The sequence below is a fragment of the Electrophorus electricus genome, chromosome 24 (genome assembly GCF_041902795.1).
Source record: "Electrophorus electricus isolate QZ-2024a chromosome 24, ASM4190279v1, whole genome shotgun sequence".
Lineage (NCBI taxonomy): Eukaryota > Metazoa > Chordata > Actinopteri > Gymnotiformes > Gymnotidae > Electrophorus > Electrophorus electricus.
In genome coordinates this window covers 6548756-6571620 of record NC_137520.1, presented here as the reverse complement: position 1 = coordinate 6571620, position 22865 = coordinate 6548756, and the positions used below count along the sequence as shown (strand labels likewise).

At 39.2% G+C, this 22865-nt stretch overlaps 1 protein-coding gene across 1 annotated transcript; it reads left to right on the top strand.

Moving 5' to 3' along the window:
* Positions 1–16372: 16372 nt before the first annotated feature.
* Positions 16373–22795, top strand: gss (glutathione synthetase). The gene is made up of 13 exons (XM_081706675.1): positions 16373–16453; positions 16813–16961; positions 17462–17607; positions 17700–17778; positions 17884–18023; positions 18148–18264; positions 19785–19865; positions 20090–20167; positions 20260–20329; positions 20563–20757; positions 20848–20929; positions 21050–21239; positions 22125–22795. Exons 2-13 carry the CDS (start codon positions 16827–16829, stop codon positions 22246–22248), a joined length of 1437 nt encoding a protein of 478 aa, XP_081562801.1. The 5' UTR covers positions 16373–16453; positions 16813–16826; the 3' UTR covers positions 22249–22795.
* Positions 22796–22865: the final 70 nt, after the last annotated feature.

Here is a 22865-nt window from a genome sequence, read left to right as displayed (position 1 = left end):
GATTAACATAAAGGCTGTCTACAATCTTTATCATTTATGCAGTGATTTCTGCAATCATAATACAATAATTTGTGTACATTCACTGTGCTCGGTCTTGTAACCACAAACGTTCTGCACTGTAAAGTCTATTCGTTCTTGTACAAGGTAGGTCTACTTAATTTTAACATAAAAGAACACCAATAGCTATTTATGTTTATCACCAAAAACAACACAATTTTAAAACAGAAAAAAAAAATCTGTCTTTCCTGTTGGTACATTTGAATCCCCTTAAGCCAGTCCATTGCGATTTTATGCCTACTAGATAAGACAACTGACCACTGCTTTCTGATGACATCTGTCAAAGTTACTGACTCACCTACATGTTGGTGTAGGTGTACAAACTCAACTGTATATGTTCTTTAGTCAGAAAACCTACTGGGATGTTTATGTTTGTGATTCAAATCATTCAACTGAACAGTCATTAAACTTTGTGTCCTATTTTGGATATGCTGAATCGGTTTTTCTATAAACAATTTTTTCCTGCTTGAGACTGAGCTGGTGGTATTGGAGCCCAAAAGATGTTATCAGGAGGAAAGAAAAAAAAACAAAACACCTAGGGTCAGGGCACACACATGGCATAACAATTATGGGCATAACAATTGCAGATGAAAATTATGCTGTACTCAGATTTGATGTAAAAACACACACATAAAACACAAGTAATTAGTTCAAATATAGGTGATAGGTCAATGTCTATTTATTAAGTCCAAGACATAATTTCAGTAGGCCTATGATGCATAAAAAAAAAAAAAACCTGAAGGTATCAGCAGCAGATGTGTGTAATGCTTTGTCTTATCATATTAAATAAAATAAACAATTTGGACAATAATTTTTTTTTTTTTTTGGTTTCTTGATTTGTGTCATATAGTATACAATTTATGTAAACAATAACTTTTAATTTTGCCAGTAATATAAACCTGCGGTTGTGGCCAAAAGCTTTGAGACTGACACAAATTTTGCTTTTCACAAAGTTTATTGCTTCAGTTTGTTTTGGATCCTTTTGTCAGATGTTTATATGGTATAGTGAAGTCTAATTATAGGCATTTCTTACGTTTCTTTTTTTTTTTAGCTTTTTATTGACAAATACATCCAGTTTAAGCAAAGACTTAATATTTACAGTGTTGACCCTTATTTTTTAAGACTTCTGCAATTTGGCAAAATCTTGACTGATGACAACCCATTCTTGCCTAATCAGTGCTTAGAATTGATCACAATTTATGTGTTTTTGTTTGTCCACCCTCCATCGTTGGGAGCACAGGTTCACAATGGAATTGAGATCTGGGGAGCCTCCTGGCCAGGGACCCAAAATCTCAATGTTTTGTTCACTGAGCCACTTGGTTATCATGTTTGCCTTGTGACATGGTGCTCCATCATGCAGTAAAAAGCATTGTTCATCACCAAATTGCTCCTAGATCATTGGGAGAAGTTCCTCTTGGAGGATGTTGTGATACCATTCCTTATTTATGGCAGTGTTATTAGGCAAAATCTTGAGTAAAAACATTCCCTTGGATGAGAAGCAACCCCATGCATGAGTGGTCTCAGGATGCCTCACTGTTGGCATGACACAGGACTTATGATAGTGCTCACCTTTTCTTCTCTGGACAATCATTTGTCCAGATGTCCCAAACAGTCTGAAGGGGGCTTCATCAGAGGAAATAACTTCACCCCAGTCCTCTGCAGTCCAATCCCTATACTTCTTGCAAAATGTCAGTCTGTCCTTGATGTTCTTCTTGGAGAGAAGTGGCTTCGTTGCTGCCCATCTTGACACCAAGCCATCCTCCAAAAGCCTTCGCCTCACTATGCGTGCAGATGCACTCACACCTGCCTTCTGCCATTCCTGAGAAAGCTCTGCACTGGTGGTGACCTGATCCCATTGCTGCATCCTCTTTCAGGGACAGTCCTGGCACTTTCTTGACTTTCTTGGGTGCCCTGAAGCCTTCTTAACTGCAATTGAACCTCTCTCCTTGAAGTTCTTGATGATTTGATAATTGGTTGATCAGCTGCCTTGTCCTCGTTAACACGTTCTCCTGAGATAACTAGAAGATCACTGAAATGATGTTAGCAGGATATTTTGTGGCAGGGCTGAAATACAGTGGCTGGAATGCAGTAATTTTTGTGATTAAGTTAATTTTCATGGCAAGGAATGACTTTGCAATGAATTACAATTCATCTGACCACTCAAACCTGAGTTAATGCAAATTGCCACCTTAAAAAAGCTGTAGCAGCAAACTTTGTAAAAATCAAAATTTGTGCTAGTCTCAAAATGTTTAACCACAGCTGTACAGCTTGCCCCATCTGAATTTTGTATTGCCTGTGTGTACTTTATATAATGTTTTGTCTTCATTCTGAATTGTTTCAGGCAGTTTATGATTCATTTCATTTCAGATTGACTAGTTTTTTGAGTTTGATCGTTTTGTTTTGTTTCTCCTGTTTCTATCTAGCATTCTTTGATGTTTTTAAACAAACAGAGTTAAAACTCATGTTAACATGTAAAGATGAATACATATGTCAATATGAGTCAATATGAGAGATCTTAAAGAAAACTTGTATGATTTACTAAGAAGTTCAGGCATAAGGCTAAGCATCCCTCTAAATACATTTACCTGCTTCTCTTCATTGTGTATCTCTTTAAACTCAGTCTTTCAGTGTCATTCCTGCCAGGTGTTTTAGCGCATCTCAGCTCAGATGCTCCACTGCTGACCTCTCACTTCCAGCTTGATACATTGGGCAGCACGGTTGCTTGGTGGTTAGCACATTAGCTTCTGGGTCTTGGGTTCAAGCCCCTGTCTGGCTGGAGTTTCCATGTTCTGTCTGTGTGGGTTTCCTTCCACAGTCCAAAAACATGGAGGTTAGGTTGATTGGATACTCTACATTGCCCTGTATGAATGCGAATGGTGTATGTGCAGTGATGGTTGGTGCTCTGTGCTGGTCTTAACCTCCTCCGCAGTCCCCCAGAGGGCTGTGCTTTTTATATGCTGTGTGCAAATTGTCTGCTGCTTCTCATCAGAGTGTGAGTGATATGGTTGTAACAGTTGAAATTCGCCTTTAAAGCATCTATGGGTTTGAGAAAGGTGCTATATACATGTGACTAATAATAATACATTAGCTATATGATGCTTAACCAGTAAAGATTACACAAGGCCCTCTATGTTGCATGAATTTACTTTACTGACCTTTTTTACTGAAAATATACAAATGTTGGTTGATATGCTGGTTCCTATTTATAGCTTTTTATACAGCTATAATACACTGAGTGATTTTTTTGAGCCTGGCTGGGACATTTAGAACTCAGGTTCTCGCTAAATGTTCTCGCTAATGCATACAACTCTAACAGGAAGGCTGAAACACGACAGACAAAATGATGCTGTAGCTTGTGCCAACAAAATTTTTCTCTGAGAGAGATAGAATTGTTTTTCTTTTATTTATATATTTATTTATATTTATTTTGCATGTACATGTTCTATACAATGGCGTTTGAAGATACTTTCTGCACATTTCAGATGCGTTCTGCATTGTTACAGCATTGTTATAGTGTTTATGATGCTTTTCTTTGATGTAGCCTATAAACGATTACTCTCAGTACAAACTCAAGATAATATCATAAAGCACTAAAGCATTAAAGCAGAGGTACAAAAACAATAATCACATGATTCAAGGATTCAGACATGATTCAACATTGCGAGTAATGAAATTGCACATGACAATCAACCTTATAAATAAATTCAATTGGATAAAAAAAAAGTCAAAACAAATCAATATGACTCCAAAACACTTTACATGGAGACACACGTGCACCCAACAGTGACGCGGTAAGGTTCTAATTGGAGTTTGTAGCATTTCCCTTTGGTAGGCTCTCGTTTGTAAACATAAATTTCGCTGAAAATAGGCACAGGTCTGGATACTTTGTGAAACCCGGTACATCCAAAAAGGTCACATACGGCATTCATAATGGTCCTTGGAAATCTGTCACCATTTGTATCATTTCTAAAACAGAAATAACGTACAAGACTTCTCAGAGAATCTTTCTACAACAGAAATATTCAAGCACAACCGTTACAAGCCACAGGCCTTTATGTTTTAACTGAAAGAAACAATAACTTCCACTTACTCATATGTCCAAGGAGAGGATGACATTCTGGAAGTGCGATTGTTTAATATATTATTCAGTTCTCGGACCATTCCGTGTTCTTCATTACTGATGCAGCTGAAGTCGTGCGGTCTACAGGAAGAGCTATATATTCCCATAAACAAAAGCATAACCTGCATGCACAATGCAGACTTAGATGAGCTCATATATTTCAGATATGACAAATCTCAAGAGGTGGTACAATTTATACAACATCCCTCACCACTGAGGGCATTGAAAATATGTGGAATTTTAAATGTATAATTTTGTCAATTTACTCTGTATTTCCAGCATTAAACCATGTGTAACACAAATTTATATTCATAACTTTCTATTCATAAAAGACACAGACTATGTGATATTATAAGATAATCACTAATGTAGTTAGTCCCTAACATGCATACAATAAATCATGATTTAAGTGTATAATAATATCTCATACTGAAGTAGGTCATATAACTAAACAGTTTTAAAAAGAAAAGTAATTGTATTGGACCTACCAGAACAATCATGGAATTCTTTGTAAATGACAGCATAACTTTATTCTGTTGTTTCTGTCGTAGGCTATATGGTAGCTGTGGTAGTTGGTTTAAAATGCAATAGGTATTTCAGTCACGCTAATTTCGCTCCCTGATTTATATAGAAGAGTAAGTGAATTTGGTTGTCACAGTGACGTGTGCCACCAACCTACTTCCCAAACAATTTTGCATACAAGCAACATTTGGTGGAGGGATAAACCCTTTCGTATTTACATAATGGAACCCAAAGGCCATGGCTGTCGCGACTGTCATAATGGAGTTATTCTGTTACACGTTATCAGCAACAAAGCAGAAAACAAAACGCAGAGTTCCTGCAAATTGATTCTCCTCGACTCCACCTACATGTAGTCAACACCTTTGCTCAAGCAGGCATATTATTTTCTGCAATAGTGTAATGGCAAGCAAACTTGTACAATAATGGTTGATAGAATATGTATCACTGATTACTGTGCTTCTGTAAAGCCTGACGGAGCAGTATGATGAGGCAGTTTGATTATAACTTTAGCAAGCAATGTTTGAATCAAGACTTGAATGCTTTAGTAAATAAAACACTACATTTTAATGCTTTAGTGCTTTGGTAATTCAAGTGCTATGCCCTATACATTAAAATGCTACAGCATGTCGCTAAAGACGCAGGCGTATATCCAAAATATATCTACTTTTTTTATGCAGGCACATCCAGAAAAACCTATAATGGCGTTGTGAAAAGTGAAAAAGCAAATCTACTTCCTTGTCTCATATCGTTAGGCCAGAGACACAACGGGAAGAAAGTTGACTTAAGTGACTTTTGATGTAGAAAAGCTGTTAATGATAGAAGGCTGGTCTGAGTGTTTCAGAAACTGCTGATCTACTGGGAAATTAGGAAAAAGAGAAGCTATCCAGTTAAAGGCTCTTGGCGAAAATGCCTTGTGATGCCAGTGGTCAGAGGAGAATGAAAGACGATAGTAACTCAAATAGCCACACATTACACATGACGTGTGCAGAAGAGCGTCTCTGAACGCACAACATGTCAAACCTTGATGCACATGTTGAGCAGAAGCAGCAGAGATCACGTGTGCCTCTCCTGTCAGCTAAGAACCAGCAACTGAGGCTACAATTCACATGGCTCACCAAAATCGGACACCAGAAGATTGGAAAAATGTCTGACGGATCTCGAGTTCTGCTGTGACGTTCAGATGGTAGGGTCAGAATTTGGCCTCCACCCCTTCCCCTGCACCCGGTGTCATCCCCAAGGGGGCCGTGGTTGGTTGTGAGTACACTGTGCACAAATTGCCTGCCACTTCTCATCGTTGGGTGATTGTAAAAGCTGATATCTGTCTGTAAATTAGATAACTTCATAAGGCAGTTGCTGCAGATTTATCGGCTGAACAACCATGATGCAAATCTCCCGTTGAACAACATCTAATGGTGCTCTAATGGATTGAGATCTGGTGGCTGTGTGAGCCCATTTGAGTACAGTGAACTTATTATTATTATTTACATTTATGTAGCACCTGCATACGTTATTGTGTTGTGGATTTGGTTTTGAATTAATATAATTATGATTTTTACTCATGAGTGAAATCATGTTTTTATGGAATTATGAAAATTCATTAAAAGTCAGAAACTGAAACATCTTAGTCAGAAAAGTATTCAGACCCTGTAAACCTTTGTACAAGTCAATTTGGCAGTAATTATTAAGGTGAACTGTTGCCCTAGTATTTATGGAGGTCCTCCTTTTAGGTCCTAAAGGTGCTAGAAACAAACTGAATTCATTTTGGTAGCCATCCTGTTGTGCTGGGAGCAACTGCCAAAAACCATCACAATTGATCCTAACATACACTTTGATGCTCTTATTGGTTATATATGTTATTAAAGTAAATTATCTCCTTCATCTTTGAAATATTGCAAAACTTGATGCCAAAAAATAAGGTCCTACTTTTATTACTTCAAGATTGGACAACTGTAATGCCCTGCTAAGTGGATGCAAGTTTTGAATATATTTGGATTGAACAACTCAAGTTCAAACATTAGTCTAATTTATTTTTAATTAATAAATAAATATATGTGTGTGTGTATGAGAGAGAGAGAGAGAGAGAGAGAGAGAGAGAGAGAGAGAGAGAGAGAGAGAGAGAGAGAGAGAGATCTGGTTTAGAGTATTAAATATCAATATTAATAAGATTTATTCCGTTTAAAAAGTCTTATTCATCTTTAGTATACACAGCAAACAGGGAAACACCACTTCATTTTCAGTGTTAATTTTCAGTAGGAAGACACTTCAATTTTGCGTATGTGTAGGAGTTTGGTGAGCAAGGAGGAACTCCTCTCCTACACTCTTCGTCATCATAGGATCTCCCAGGAAAGGGAATCCCAGTGATTAGTATCTACACCCACAAGCGCTCGTCATGGTGTTTGCTGAAGGCTATATAGCACATACACACAGTCGGTACTTTGCATATGGTGCATGACCAAAAAAACAAAAAACAAACAAAGCTTAATCAACGCTCTGCCAATAGGCTTCAATAGTTTGCCTATTATCCGGATGATACTGGCACCCAGACATCCCCCGTAGGGACAGGTCTTTTTTTATAGCATTCTCAGTGATTCTTTGATAGGTTATTAGTCATGCACTGCAGCCTATTGTAGTCTTGGGATATTAGCCTGGTGGGCAGCATGGTGATTTAGTGGTTAGCACGTTTGCCTCTCAATGCTAGGATCTGGGGTTTTCGTCCCTATCTGAGTTTCTGTGTTGTGTCTGCGTAGGGTTCCTCTGTGGTCTCTGCCTTCCACCCACAGTCAAACAAGAAAAACATAGAGATGAGGTCAATTGGCTCCAATATAAAAAAAAAAAAGAAGATGTGTGTGTGTGTGTGTGAATGACTCTGTTTACACGGCCAGGTGGCCCTTTCTGTAGCTGCAGTTGAGAGTATAGTTGGCTGCTGCCTCTCACTGCTGTGTTGATTAGAAGCAGCGTGTTGATGGTGAAGTGTCTTCGTACACTGAGGAAGGCCTTGTATAAGGGTAACTTCATTATAAACATCATTAATAAGCATGGCGAAATAATGGCTCGCTAAGGCGAGTTGCAGTGTAAACAAGTGAGTTGTTTCTCAAAGTGCATGACACACAGGCTGCTCAGGTTTTTGGTAGTGACTGCTCTCCACTTCAGCTCGTATACAGAGATGACTAACAACCAAAGGACAACAAATAAACAGGAGATAAATAAAATGGTACTAACTCATTGGTGAGTTAACTGGTACAAGATAAAGCCTCAGATGAACTCAAATTTTTGTTCAGTTCTGTATGGGTTATTGTTAATAATAATGGATTGTATTTTGTTATATAAATTGATTAAATCTATTAATCATAAAACCAAGACTGTAAAAAATATATCTGAGCAACATTTGTCATTATAGCATTAAGAAGTTATGACATCAGGAGTTTATTCAACCTATTCCTACACATTTATTAGCAATGTTAAGTCTTGTCAATTTAAATAACCTTACTACATTGATAGTGCAGCGAAGACACTTAAAATTGGTTAAAAAATGGAACTGAGCTGAATTTGAAAATAGAAAAAAAAGGCACTATATCACATTTATTACACTGTATAGATCATTTTGTAAGGAACGGAATCTATAACACCTTTCCTTCTTCGGTACAACGTGCTGACATTCACCTAATGATGCAGCAGCACTGTACACTGTAATGTACACTAGTAGGCCACTGCCCTTTAAAAGCAAAACTTTTTCATTATTATCCATAACATCACCAGAATTCATATCTAACAAAATCATGTCAACACCCTTAATAACCTAAACGCACCTTTACATAAGATGTGACATACACCAGTGGATCTACATAACAGTGCAGAGGTGATGTCCACAGAAGCTGCACCACAGTTTCGACTGCAGTCCTTCGGAACGTCCTTCGGAACGTCCTTCGGAACGTCCTTCGGAACAGTGCCTTTGTTTTGTCTGTGGGGTTGTTGCCATTTTCACTTTCAGCAACCTTTTTGTAATACTTTCACAGGGCGAACAGGTACTTTTCAGTAATACCATAAACTGAAACTTTCTCTTGCATATTAAAATGTTTGATTTTAAGAAAAGGTATTAGTATATAATGATAGTAACCAGAATAATTTTAAAAAGGAAAGAACCCCACCAAAGTGATTGCTAATGATTTTTACTGGTTCTTTCTTGGTTTGTAATAACCAAATGGGTATTGCACAGGAATGCACTTCACAAAAATCTTGCCGAGTAGGCCGCTACTACTAAACAGCAACACCACTACCACTAAAAACAATAGCTGTTTACAAGGGAAAAATGGTAAGTAATGAAAAGAATCCCAAACTCCCAGAAGTCACGAGCCTAAGAATGAGAACATTGCATTATTGTAAAAGGGCCTTGGGGCTGTCAGGGCGATAAGGGGTGAAGTGCCCCGACAGATTTTGCCCCTGGTGGGTAGTCTAGGGGGTGGGACCCAAGTACAGATGAGGGGATGAGGGGGCGCGAAGAAGGGGAGCGGAGAAAAGTTGCATAAGCCAACCAAAAGATGAAATCACTACAGGGAAGGGGATAGAACTGAAAGACTGATATGTTGTACATCACTCGTTATCAGTCTTAAACACACATACACAAATGTTTGAACACAAATTGAACTGAAATTATTATTATTATTTTTTTTTTAAACTAAACAATAATGAATTGAATTGTAAAAAACAATCAGTAAAGCCACTGGAGTAATAACCTTTATAGACAATAATAATCATACACAGGATAAGATGTTGGATATTGTGGACCAAACCATTAGGGTTTCACATAGGGCCCATCACACTCACTTTACTACTAGAAACCACAACACTGGAAGCTTCTCACATGGGTCATCAGGTAGCCATCTCCCTTCATCAGTGTTTCTCTGAATTAAGCTCATGACATCTCCAGAAGGCTCACCAGTGATGTCTGGCATCCCAGTCCCACCCGCCTCCGAGCTCACTTTATACCAGCCACATACAAAGCCTCTTTAGACATAAATCCACACTGGCCTCCCTGGTGACTAAGTCCACAGCCCCACTGACACGTTAATGCATGCTCAGTGCCAATTGTTATTTTTAATGGTTTGAATCTGTTCAAATAAGACTTGTATTTTAACTATACTGTCAGAAGTTTCAGATTCTCATCAAATCTGTTGTGAATTCAGTCTTTTATTGGATATTTTATCGCATAACACATTACCATTTCTGCAATATTTAAAATCTACAAAGATTTAACACTTGTTGAAATTTTGTTGGCTGTTTTTTGCAACCATTAGATGAAAGATATTTAAGCTGTCCAAAGAAAACCAAACACACACACACAGACACACACACACACACACACACACACACACAAACACATATATATATATATCAAAATATAATATTCATATATATTATGACATCTTGAAAAGAGGGTAATTGAAGAATGGGATGAGTTGTTCCCGTCAACTTCCAAGTATGGGATGTGTCCTTCCATATTCAAAACATCTCTCCAAGAAGAGGCCAGTGATCAGTCACACCCTGGTTCCATCTATAATAATACTGCTCCTTTTATAATAACACAGGAGAACACACTAATACTGGTCCATCTATAATAACACAGGAGAACACACTGATACTGGTCCATCTATAATAACACAGGAGCACATACTAATACTGGTCCATCTATAATGACACAGGAGTACACACTAATACTGGTCCATCTATAATGACACAGGAGTACACACTAATACTGGTCCATCTAAAATAACACAGGAGAACACATTAATATTGGTTTAATTTAGAATAACACAAGAGAACATTAATACTGGTTCCATCTATCATAACACAGGAGAACACACTAATACTGGTCCACCTATAATAACACAGGAGCACACACTAATACTGGTCCATCTATAATGACACAGGAGTACACACTAATACTGGTCCATCTAAAATAACACAGGAGAACACATTAATATTGGTTTAATTTAGAATAACACAAGAGAACATTAATACTGGTTCCATCTATCATAACACAGGAGAACACACTAATACTGGTCCACCTATAATAACAGGAGAACACATTAATACTGGTTCCATCTATAATAACACAAGAGAACACACTAATACTGGTCCATCTATAATAACACAGGAGAACATATTAATATTGGTTCAATCTATAATAACACAGCAGAACACACATTAATACTGGTTCATCTATAAGAACAGGAGAACACACTAATACTGGTCCATCTATAATAACACAGGAGAACTCACTACGACTGGTTCCATTTATAATAACAGGAGAACACACTAATACTGGTCCATCTATCATAACACAGGAGAACACACTAATACTGGTTCCAGCTATAACAGGAGAACACATTAATACTGGCTAGATCTATAATAACACTGGCGAACACACTAATACTGGTCCATCTATAATAACACAGGAGAACTCACTATTACTGGTCCATCTATAATAACCCAGGAGAACTCACTAATACTGGTATCATCTATAATAACAGAGGAGAACACATTAATACTGGTCCATCTATAATAACACAGGAGAACACACTAATACTGGTATCATCTATAATAACACAGGAGAACTCACTATTACCGGTCCATCTATAATAACACAGGAGAACTCACTACGACTGGTTCCATTTATAATAACAGGAGAACACACTAATACTGGTCCATCTATCATAACACAGGAGAACACACTAATACTGGTTCCAGCTATAACAGGAGAACACATTAATACTGGCTAGATCTATAATAACACTGGCGAATACACTAATACTGGTCCATCTATAATAACACAGGAGAACTCACTATTACTGGTCCATCTATAATAACCCAGGAGCACACATTAATATTGGTTCCATCTATAATAACACAGGAGAACACATTAATACTGCTCCATCTATAATAACACAGGAGAACACACTATTACTGGTCCATCTATAATAACACAGGAGCACACACTAATACTGGTCCATCTATAATGACACAGGAGTACACACTAATACTGGTCCATCTATAATAACAGGAGAACACACTAATTCTGGTCCATCTATAATAACACAGGAGAACACATTAATACTTGTCCATCTATAATAACAGGAGAACACACTAATTCTGGTCCATCTATAATAACACAGGAGAACACATTAATACTGGTATCATCTATAATAACAGAGGAGAACACATTAATACTGGTCCATCTATAATAACACAGGAGAACACACTAATACTGGTATCATCTATAATAACACAGGAGAACTCACTATTACCGGTCCATCTATAATAACACAGGAGAACTCACTACGACTGGTTCCATTTATAATAACAGGAGAACACACTAATACTGGTCCATCTATAATAACACAGCAGAACACACATTAATACTGGTTCATCTATAATAACAGAAAAACACACTAATACCGGTCCATCTATAATAACACAGGAGAACTCACTAATACCAGTCCATCTATAATAACAAAGGAGAACTCACTACGACTGGTTCCATTTATAATAACAGGAGAACACACTAATACTGGTCCATCTATTATAACACAGAACACACTAATACTGGTTCCAGCTATAACAGGAGAACACACTAATACTGGCTAGATCTATAATAACACTGGCGAACACACTAATACTGGTCCATCTATAATAACACAGGAGAGCTCACTATTACTGGTCCATCTATAATAACCCAGGAGCACGCATTAATATTGGTTCCATCTATAATAACACAGGAGAACACATTAATACTGGTCCATCTATAATAATACAGGAGAACACACTAATACTGGTCCATCTATAATAACACAGGAGAACACACTAATACTGGTCCATCTATAATAACACAGGAGAACACATTAATACTGGTCCATCTATAATAACAGGAGAACACACTAATACTGGTCCATCTATAATAACACAGGAGAACACACTAATACTGGTCCATCTATAATAACAGGAGCACACACTAATACTGGTCCATCTATAATAACACAGGAGAAGTACTAATACTGGTCCATCTATAATAACAGGAGAACACACTATTACTGGTCCATCTATAATAACACAGGAGAACACATTAATACTGGTCCATCTATAATAACACAGGAGAACACACTAATACTGGCATCATCTATAATAACACAGGGGAACTCACTAATACCGGTCCATCTATAATAACACAGGAGAACTCACTACGACTGGTTCCATTTATAATAACAGGAGAACACACTAATACTGGTCCATCTATAATAACACAGGAGAACTCACTAATACTGGTCCATCTATAATAACAGAGGAGCACGCACTAATACTGTTCCATCTATAATAACACAGGAGAACACATTAATACTGGTTCCATCTATAAGAACAGGAGCACACACTAATACTGGTATCATCTATAATAACAGAGGAGAACACATTAATACTGGTCCATCTATAATAACACAGGAGAACACACTAATACTGGTATCATCTATAATAACACAGGAGAACTCACTATTACCGGTCCATCTATAATAACACAGGAGAACTCACTACGACTGGTTCCATTTATAATAACAGGAGAACACACTAATACTGGTCCATCTATCATAACACAGGAGAACACACTAATACTGGTTCCAGCTATAACAGGAGAACACATTAATACTGGCTAGATCTATAATAACACTGGCGAATACACTAATACTGGTCCATCTATAATAACACAGGAGAACTCACTATTACTGGTCCATCTATAATAACCCAGGAGCACACATTAATATTGGTTCCATCTATAATAACACAGGAGAACACATTAATACTGCTCCATCTATAATAACACAGGAGAACACACTATTACTGGTCCATCTATAATAACACAGGAGCACACACTAATACTGGTCCATCTATAATGACACAGGAGTACACACTAATACTGGTCCATCTATAATAACAGGAGAACACACTAATTCTGGTCCATCTATAATAACACAGGAGAACACATTAATACTTGTCCATCTATAATAACAGGAGAACACACTAATTCTGGTCCATCTATAATAACACAGGAGAACACATTAATACTGGTCCATCTATAATAACACAGGAGAACACACTAATACTGGTATCATCTATAATAACAGAGGAGAACACATTAATACTGGTCCATCTATAATAACACAGGAGAACACACTAATACTGGTATCATCTACAATAACACAGGAGAACTCACTATTACCGGTCCATCTATAATAACACAGGAGAACTCACTACGACTGGTTCCATTTATAATAACAGGAGAACACACTAATACTGGTCCATCTATAATAACACAGCAGAACACACATTAATACTGGTTCATCTATAATAACAGAAAAACACACTAATACCGGTCCATCTATAATAACACAGGAGAACTCACTAATACCAGTCCATCTATAATAACAAAGGAGAACTCACTACGACTGGTTCCATTTATAATAACAGGAGAACACACTAATACTGGTCCATCTATAATAACACAGGAGAGCTCACTATTACTGGTCCATCTATAATAACCCAGGAGCACGCATTAATATTGGTTCCATCTATAATAACACAGGAGAACACATTAATACTGGTCCATCTATAATAATACAGGAGAACACACTAATACTGGTCCATCTATAATAACACAGGAGAACACACTAATACTGGTCCATCTATAATAACACAGGAGAACACATTAATACTGGTCCATCTATAATAACAGGAGAACACACTAATACTGGTCCATCTATAATAACACAGGAGAACACACTAATACTGGTCCATCTATAATAACAGGAGCACACACTAATACTGGTCCATCTATAATAACACAGGAGAAGTACTAATACTGGTCCATCTATAATAACAGGAGAACACACTATTACTGGTCCATCTATAATAACACAGGAGAACACACTAATACTGGTATCATCTATAATAACACAGGAGAACACATTAATACTGGTCCATCTATAATAACACAGGAGAACACACTAATACTGGCATCATCTATAATAACACAGGGGAACTCACTAATACCGGTCCATCTATAATAACACAGGAGAACTCACTACGACTGGTTCCATTTATAATAACAGGAGAACACACTAATACTGGTCCATCTATAATAACACAGGAGAACTCACTAATACTGGTCCATCTATAATAACAGAGGAGCACGCACTAATACTGTTCCATCTATAATAACACAGGAGAACACATTAATACTGGTTCCATCTATAAGAACAGGAGCACACACTAATACTGGTATCATCTATAATAACACAGGAGAACACATTAATAATGGTTCCATGTGTAATAACAGGAGCACACACTAATACTGGTCCATCTATAATAACAGGAGAACACACTAATACTGGTCCATCTATAATAACTGAGGAGAACACATTAATATTGGTTCAGTCTATAATAACACAGCAGAACACACATTAATACTGGTTCATCTATAATAACAGGAGAACACACTAATACTGGTCCATCTATAATAACACAGGAGAACACACTATTACTGGTCCATCTATAATAACACAGGAGAACACACTATTACTGGTCCATCTATAATAACACAGGAGAACACATTAATACTGGTTCATCTATAATAACAGGAGAACACACTAATACTGGTCCATCTATAATAACACAGGAGAACTCACTAATACCGGTCCATCTATAATAACACAGGAGAACACACTATTACTGGTCCATCTATAATAACAGGAGAACACACTATTACTGGTTCATCTATAATAACAGGAGAACACACTAATACTGGTCCATCTATAATAACACAGCAGAACACACTATTACTGGTCCATCTATAATAACAGGAGAACACATATTACTGGTCTATCTATAATAACACAGGAGAACACATTTATTTTATACATACTCTCAGAACTCATTTGTCTTTTTTGCAGAAATGTCTTTCCACACTTGTAGCAGCAGGGTCCATAATAACACATGTAGCTGAAAAAGCTGGAGGCCTCTTTTGGAGTATGGTTAGGAAAAACATGTTTCTGTGAATATCTGTGACATATTTCATGACATGTGGGATTCTCACTGGGATCTGCATTGTTGGGGTGAAGTGTGTGCTGCTTTCGTGCCTCCATAACATCACGTTATGGAAGTTCCCAGGCGGAGATGTTTGACAGCTTTAAAGCTGAAGATAGCTGACCACAGGAATGGACATGCACGAAATACACTGCAAAACAGAACTGAATAAGTCACAAGTATTTTATATCCATGTAGATCAGCTCAATACTATGAAACATTTTTATTCTTTTTCAGTTGATCCTAACCGACAGATTCAACATGCCGATTCTTTTGGCCTGCAGCATACTTCCTTTTGACTATGAATTACAATAGCCTATCCTTTCTCAGTTAAGAAAAAAAGATCTTTCATTTGAGACTTACAATTAAATAATGAATAATTAAGAACAAACAAACGTTCCTAAGAATAAGAACTAGCCTGGCCCATCTTTAGTTGACAAAATAAGAAAACAACAAACAAACAAAAAAACCTTGACGTTTATTTTGAAAGAGACTCTTATTTTGAAAAGATCCAATGCCCCTAATCGTTCATACATTATTTATATATTCAGATTGGTTGCTTTTTTTTGGACTCTGTGAAACCAGCGAAGCTGTTGAGGAATCTCAGGGTGATACATAAGGCTAACTCCCCTGGTACCAAACGTAACACTTTAACACTTTAGTAGTCTCACTACTTACCTGTAGTTATTTCACTTCAAATTTTAACACTGGACTACATGGTCGACTGCGATTTTTCAGAGAAGGCTACAATAGCCAGTCGTGCTAACCTAACCTAGCTCTCCTAGCTAGCCTAGCCACTCTTACCTATTAGCTATAGCTAGCTACTTAGCTACGTTATGTTTATAATTAAAATATGAGAATCTTGTTGTTTAACTGGGTCACACTCCGTTAGTTGCGTGATGATGGCGATATTTGCCCTGATTTCGCCTCTGTAGTTAATCCTTTGCGCGGTTAACGGCTAACAGTTGAAAGATTGTTTCTTGTAATTGAAGGTTTTTTTTTTGCAATGTCTGCCGGTGGAATTCCAGAAGACGTCTTGAGAGACGATAATTTAATTAAAGGTCTTGAGGAGCTCGCCAAAGACACTGCTGTGATGCATGGAGTAGTCATGCGAACCAAAGACAGCCCAAACTGTCCTGAGGTACATAAATGAATAAAATAAATACATCTGTCTTGTCATTTTTATTTGGAAACATGTTTTCCCCCACAACCTTTTCTTAATTTTAAGTTGTATATAAATGCTCTGCCAGACCTTTATGTTAAAAGTAAGTTTTGTTGTGGAGAATTAGGCTTGTAGCTTTACACATTGTAAGGTTTTTAAAATTGTGTAAAAGGTAATGTATGTCAGTTACGTGCCATGGAAAAAAGTTAACCTTGTTCACTGACCTGATTCAAGTTTGTTCAGGCCTATTCCCATGGTGCAAGTTGGGAGTGTGTCACAGGCATAGTTATTTGCTAGTCATATTTGGTCTCCTGTCTCTGTCATGACACTGTTTTGTCTCTCAATTACAGAACGCCACTTTGCCCTGGTGGTTTGACTGGACACACTGATGGTGTAGTTGTGTGTTGAGGCATGTGTATGCACTGATGGTGTAGTTGTGTGTAAAAGCATGTGTAAGGTGCATATATACCTGTTTGCAGGTGGTGAGCTATGCACCGTTCACACTTTTCCCCTCCCCTTTGCCCAAGACACTATTTCACCAAGCTCTGGAAGCTCAGACTCATTTTAATCGTCTGATAGACCGGATCAGCCAGAGTCCACATTTTCTGGAGGAGGCTCTCAGCAGGTGGGGGGGTGTGGGGTTGATCTAGAGTGTATAAAGATATAGTGAACTTGGGCTCTGAATATGACGTGGTCCCCTTTCACATGTCTCAACAGCACCATCAAAGTTGATGATTTCACTGCAAGACTCTTCAATATTTACAGACAAGTTCAACAGGAACCTCAGCATCCTGTGGTACCGCATGATATCTTTGTGTTCATTTAATAAAACCATCTTTAAAAATATGTAAAATGTATATTTTACATATAAATTTTGCTCACTGTGCTCTTCTTTCCTAAGCCAATAGTCCTGGGCTTGAATAGGTCAGATTACATGCTGGACCAGAGCCTTGACGGTACAATGTCCTTAAAGCAGATTGAAATAAACACGATCGCAGCGAGTTTCGGAGGTCTTACCTCCCGCACGCCGGACATCCACCGGTGAGCGTGTGCCTACACAACCCTGACTGGCCTGTTAATGAAACGCATATCCAACAAATGCTCACGAGACTGCCAGTGAAGGTTGTGTTACTGCTCACCATGAGTTAAAATGTTTTCACCCCAGTCACATTCTGAAGGTTGCAAACCGATTGGAGGAACGCCAGCGGATATTGGACAACAACCCCGCAGCAGGGCTGGCAAAGGGCTTGTCAAAGGCCTGGGAGCTTTATGGCTCGGAGAGGTTTGTTTAATACCTTGGTTGATTTCTTCTCTCTCTCTCTCTCTCTCTCTCTCTCTCTGGCATTGCTGACTGATGAGGTCTTCACCTGCAGAACTTGAACCCAGGGTTTTCAATGATTATGTGTGTTCTTGGACATAAATTAAGCCAGTGGTTATAGATTATGGACCAGATGTTCTAATGCAGTGAGTATAGGCCTAAAGATGTTCTAATGCAGAGAGTCTAGGCCCAAAGATGTTCTAATGCAGTGAGTCTAGGTCCAAGGATGTTCTAATGCAGTGAGTGATGAGTGCATATACCTGGTACTGCATCTATAGCAGTTGAGTTGATATAGTTCAGTTGATGGCTGGGTTGTTTCTAGGTTTTTACTCAATAAAAGGTGCACCTTTTTAACCAACAAAAGATCCTAATTAGTGAAAGGTACTTCTTTGTACCTTTGTGTCCATGCGTGATGTACTTGCACAAAACGTAGCTAATAGGAGCTAACACACCACTGCCATTTTGTCCTTTGCAGTGATGCATATTGCACATCATCTTACATGTATATATTGTATATATTGTATAGGAACCATTTGCAATGCATCCACTCTAGCCCGGTGTTACTCCAGACATCCTAATTTCATTCATTAGATTGCTCTGTGGACATAGTCGAGTTTCAAGTTTCAAGTTTGGTTTATTTGTCACATACATAGTCATACACAGTATAACTCGTAGTGAAATGGTTGAGAGCGCTCTGTCCAGACTGAGGGAAAAGAAAACGGGTGCATAGAGGAATATATATTCTATATATGTACAAAAATATATTAACAATGTAGGTACAATATATGTACATTGTTTATATACACAATGTACAATGTATATGGTTGTGTATATATATATGTACAGAATGTACAGATCCATTTTGTAAAAAGACATATTTACAGTTTTTATGTTACATGGTGGTAATTGAATATATATACAGTTATTGAATATATATACAGTTATGTTACATGGTGGTGGTGGTCCCCACAGTTTATCAGTTTCCCTGATTCAGGGCCCGAATGGCCTGTGGGAAGAAGCTCCTCTTCAGTCTCTCTGTATTGGTCTTCAGGGAGCGAAAGCGCTTCCCTGACCTCAACAGAGAGAAGAGCCTATTGTTGGGATGGGTGGGGTCCTTCACAATCCTCCTGGCCTTGGTCTGGCACCACTTGGAGTAGATGGTCTGCAAGTCAGGAGGTTCCGTGTGAGTGATGCGCTCTGCTGAACGCACTACCCTTTGGAGTCAGTACACCCTACTGCAGTCACTCAGTGTCTTTTCTTTCATATTACTCTGTGGACTTAGAATCATTATGCAAATGAAGTCAATTTTTATATCTCTATATTTCGGAACGTAAGATTACTGATGATTATTTGGTTTTCAATTTTCAAACCCTTTTTGGTGCTGCTGTAATGTGTAAACTTCCCTTTTGGGATTAATAAAGTGGTCGGCCAGTCTGTCTAGGAAAACTTGAGACATTTTATTTTCTCATGCATCTGTCTCCCAGGGCAGTTGTGATGTTCCTAGTTGAGGATGAGCAGAGGAACATTTATGACCACCGATACGTGGAGAATGAGCTTTGGTTGAGGTAAGAGTCACCATGCAGACAGTATAATCAACTTTACGCCACTTGTTAAGTAGATTGTGCTTGGGTGCTGTTTGAGGGGGTGTTTAAAGAATGGGAGTGTTAAACCTGCAGCTGGTATTTCAGTGATGGGAGTTTTCTTTTTAAAAAACGGGTCAATCCCTTGCTTGCTCTAGATAAAGGTGTAGCAGTGTGTCTCATATCATTTGCATGTTGCAAACACGCAGAGATATTCCTGTCATAAGAAGGCAGTTTGAAGATGTCTGCAGAACTGGATCCTTGGACCAAAACAAGAGACTGTTTGTGTAAGTGTCTGGAATGTTTCTGAGTAAAACATTTCTGAATTTCATTAGTAGTTGACTCAGTAGTTCATACTGAAATATTCCTTTGTTTTCAGAGGAGGACAAGAGGTTGCTGTTGTTTACTACCGCAATGGATACATGCCCCAAAACTACAAATCAGAACAAGTAAATACACTAACTACACAAGTAACTACACATCAGAACAAGTAACTACACTACTCTCTTAAAGGCGTTTTCCCTTTTTTGGGCTTGTTCTGAATGAGTAGCTTAGTGTTTACAAATGTTCCCAGAACACCCCCTTGACGTCAGTGAGTAAACCACATAAGCCGCCGACGTTTTTGTGTAGTTTTGTTGCTGCAGTGACGTTCGGTGACGTGAACGCATCCATTGCCTCGCAGAGCTGGGAAGCCCGGCTGCTGATGGAGCGCTCGTGTGCCGTGAAGTGTCCCGACATCAGCACCCACCTCGCCGGCACCAAAAAGGTGCAGCAGGAACTGGCGCGACCCGGCGTCCTGGAACGCTTCTTTCCTGACGAGCCTGAGACCACGGCCCGGCTCCGCGCCACGTTCACCGGCCTGTACACGCTAGACATGGTACGTGCGGTTCACGGTTCACGGACAGATGGCAGCGGATCTCCGTGCTGCCTGAGGCCTCACTTCAGATGTCTCGCTTCCTGCCGTCAGGGGGAGGAAGGAGAAAGGACAGTGGACATGGCGTTGGCTGCGCCGGACCGCTACGTGCTGAAACCCCAGCGGGAAGGAGGCGGTGAGACGCTACCTGGACCTTCGCAAGCGTACCGCCCAGGGCTTGGACTTTGACCTCTGTGTCAGAGGGCAATGAACAGCGCCACTCTGCACCACCTCACCCATCTCCCTCTCCCCGCAGGGAACAACATTTACGGGCAGGAGATCTGCAGCGTGCTGGGGAGCATGAGGGACAGCATGGAGAGGACCGCCTACATCCTCATGGACAAAGTCCAGCCACGGCCAGCGTCCAACTACCTGCTCCGCCCGGGGGCTCCTCTCAGGCTGAGCCTGTGCTTGAGTGAGCTTGGCATGTTTGGAGCCTATGTTAGGTGCGTTCAGTAGTACAGGGGCATGTGTGGGGTAGGTGTTAGGGGCCTGCGTTAGGTGTGTTTAGGAGTACAGGGACGTGTATGGGGGGCCTGTGTTAGGTGCATTCAGTAGTACAGGGGCATGTGTGGGGTAGGTGTTAGGGGCCTGTGTTAAGTGTGTTCAGGATTACAGGGACGTGTATGGGGGGGCCTGTGTTAGGTGCGTTCAGTAGTACAGGGGCATGTGTTAGGTGTGTTCAGGATTACAGGGACGTGTATGGGGGAGCCTGTGTTAGGTGCGTTCATTAGTACAGGGGCATGTGTGGGGTAGGTGTTAGGGGCCTGTGTTAGGTGTGTTCAGGATTACAGGGGCGTGTATGGGGGGCCTGTGTTAGATGCGTTCAGTAGTACAGGGGCATGTGTTAGGTGTGTTCAGGATTACAGGGACGTGTATGGGGAGCCTGTGTTAGGTGCGTTCATTAGTACAGGGGCATGTGTGGGGTAGGTGTTAGGGGCCTGTGTTAGGTGTGTTCAGGATTACAGGGACGTGTATGGGGGGGCCTGTGTTAGGTGCGTTCAGTAGTACAGGGGCATGTGTGGGGTAGGTGTTAGGGGCCTGTGTTAGGTGTGTTCAGGATTACAGGGACGTGTATGGGGGCCTGTGTTAGATGCGTTCAGTAGTACAGGGGCATGCGTGTTAGGTGTGTTCAGGAGTACAGGGACTGCTTTTTGTTTTCCTCAGACAGATTATAAGTTTGCCTAATGATTAACCGATATCCAACTCTCATAGTGCTATCAATAATTGGTTAGTTATTTGTTGTTGGTGAAACCTAAAACTAACCATTTTGAGAGAAATGACAGATCTCAGATCATTGTAAAACCTGCTAAAACTTTATCCTCACACAGGAAAGGAAGAGAGATGGTGATGAACGAGTGTGTAGGCCATCTGCTTAGGACGAAGAGCTCTGAACATGCTGACGGCGGAGTGGCTGCAGGAGTGGCAGTACTTGACAATCCTCTTCTCATCTAAATGACATTTAAGCGACTGTGGGCCATAACGGAGAACTGCACACAGCTAAACAGTCTTGGTTAAGAAAAATTTATAATGCTTTACATTCTCTCTTAAACTGTAGCAAAATACCTTGAACTGAACCACTGACTGGCACATAGTTTTTTTTTAACCTGTGCTGTCGAGTCTATGTACTGAAAACAGCACTTAATCATGTTCTGTAGTAGAGTATATTTTATAGAGAGGTTCCTGATACTAAATATGGAGCCACTGAATCAAATAGCCATTGTCTAGACGATGGCCATTGTAATAGCTTATCTTTAGATAACCTATGGTCACTGTAACTCAAGCCAAACCCACGAAAGCCAGCTCAAAATATCTAGACTAATATTGATTTTACCTGGATGTTTGTAATTCTGCTTAAACATACTCATATGTTTTAGGAGAGAAGGGTACAGCTTTGGCTAAGCACTGTAAAATGAAGCAATCATGTGCTGGAACATTTCAGACTTGCAATGTGATTGTCTGGTAATGAAGCTAAAAAAAAAAAAAAAAAAGACAAACTAAATCTATATATTATGACAAATCTGATAACACAGGATATCTCAATTGTAGTGTTTGGGGTGAATATCCTGTAC

What these genes read in the sequence shown, in the direction of transcription:
- gss (XM_081706675.1), top strand. Translation starts at nt 16,827, where the DNA reads ATGTCTGCCGGTGGAATTCCAGAAGACGTCTTGAGAGACGATAATTTA. An exon ending in CTGGAGGAGGCTCTCAGCAG is followed by an intron (nt 17,608 to 17,699) that starts GTGGGGGGGTGT and finishes ATGTCTCAACAG; the next exon opens with CACCATCAAAGTTGATGATT. An exon ending in ACCCCAGCGGGAAGGAGGCG is followed by an intron (nt 20,930 to 21,049) that starts GTGAGACGCTAC and finishes CTCTCCCCGCAG; the next exon opens with GGAACAACATTTACGGGCAG.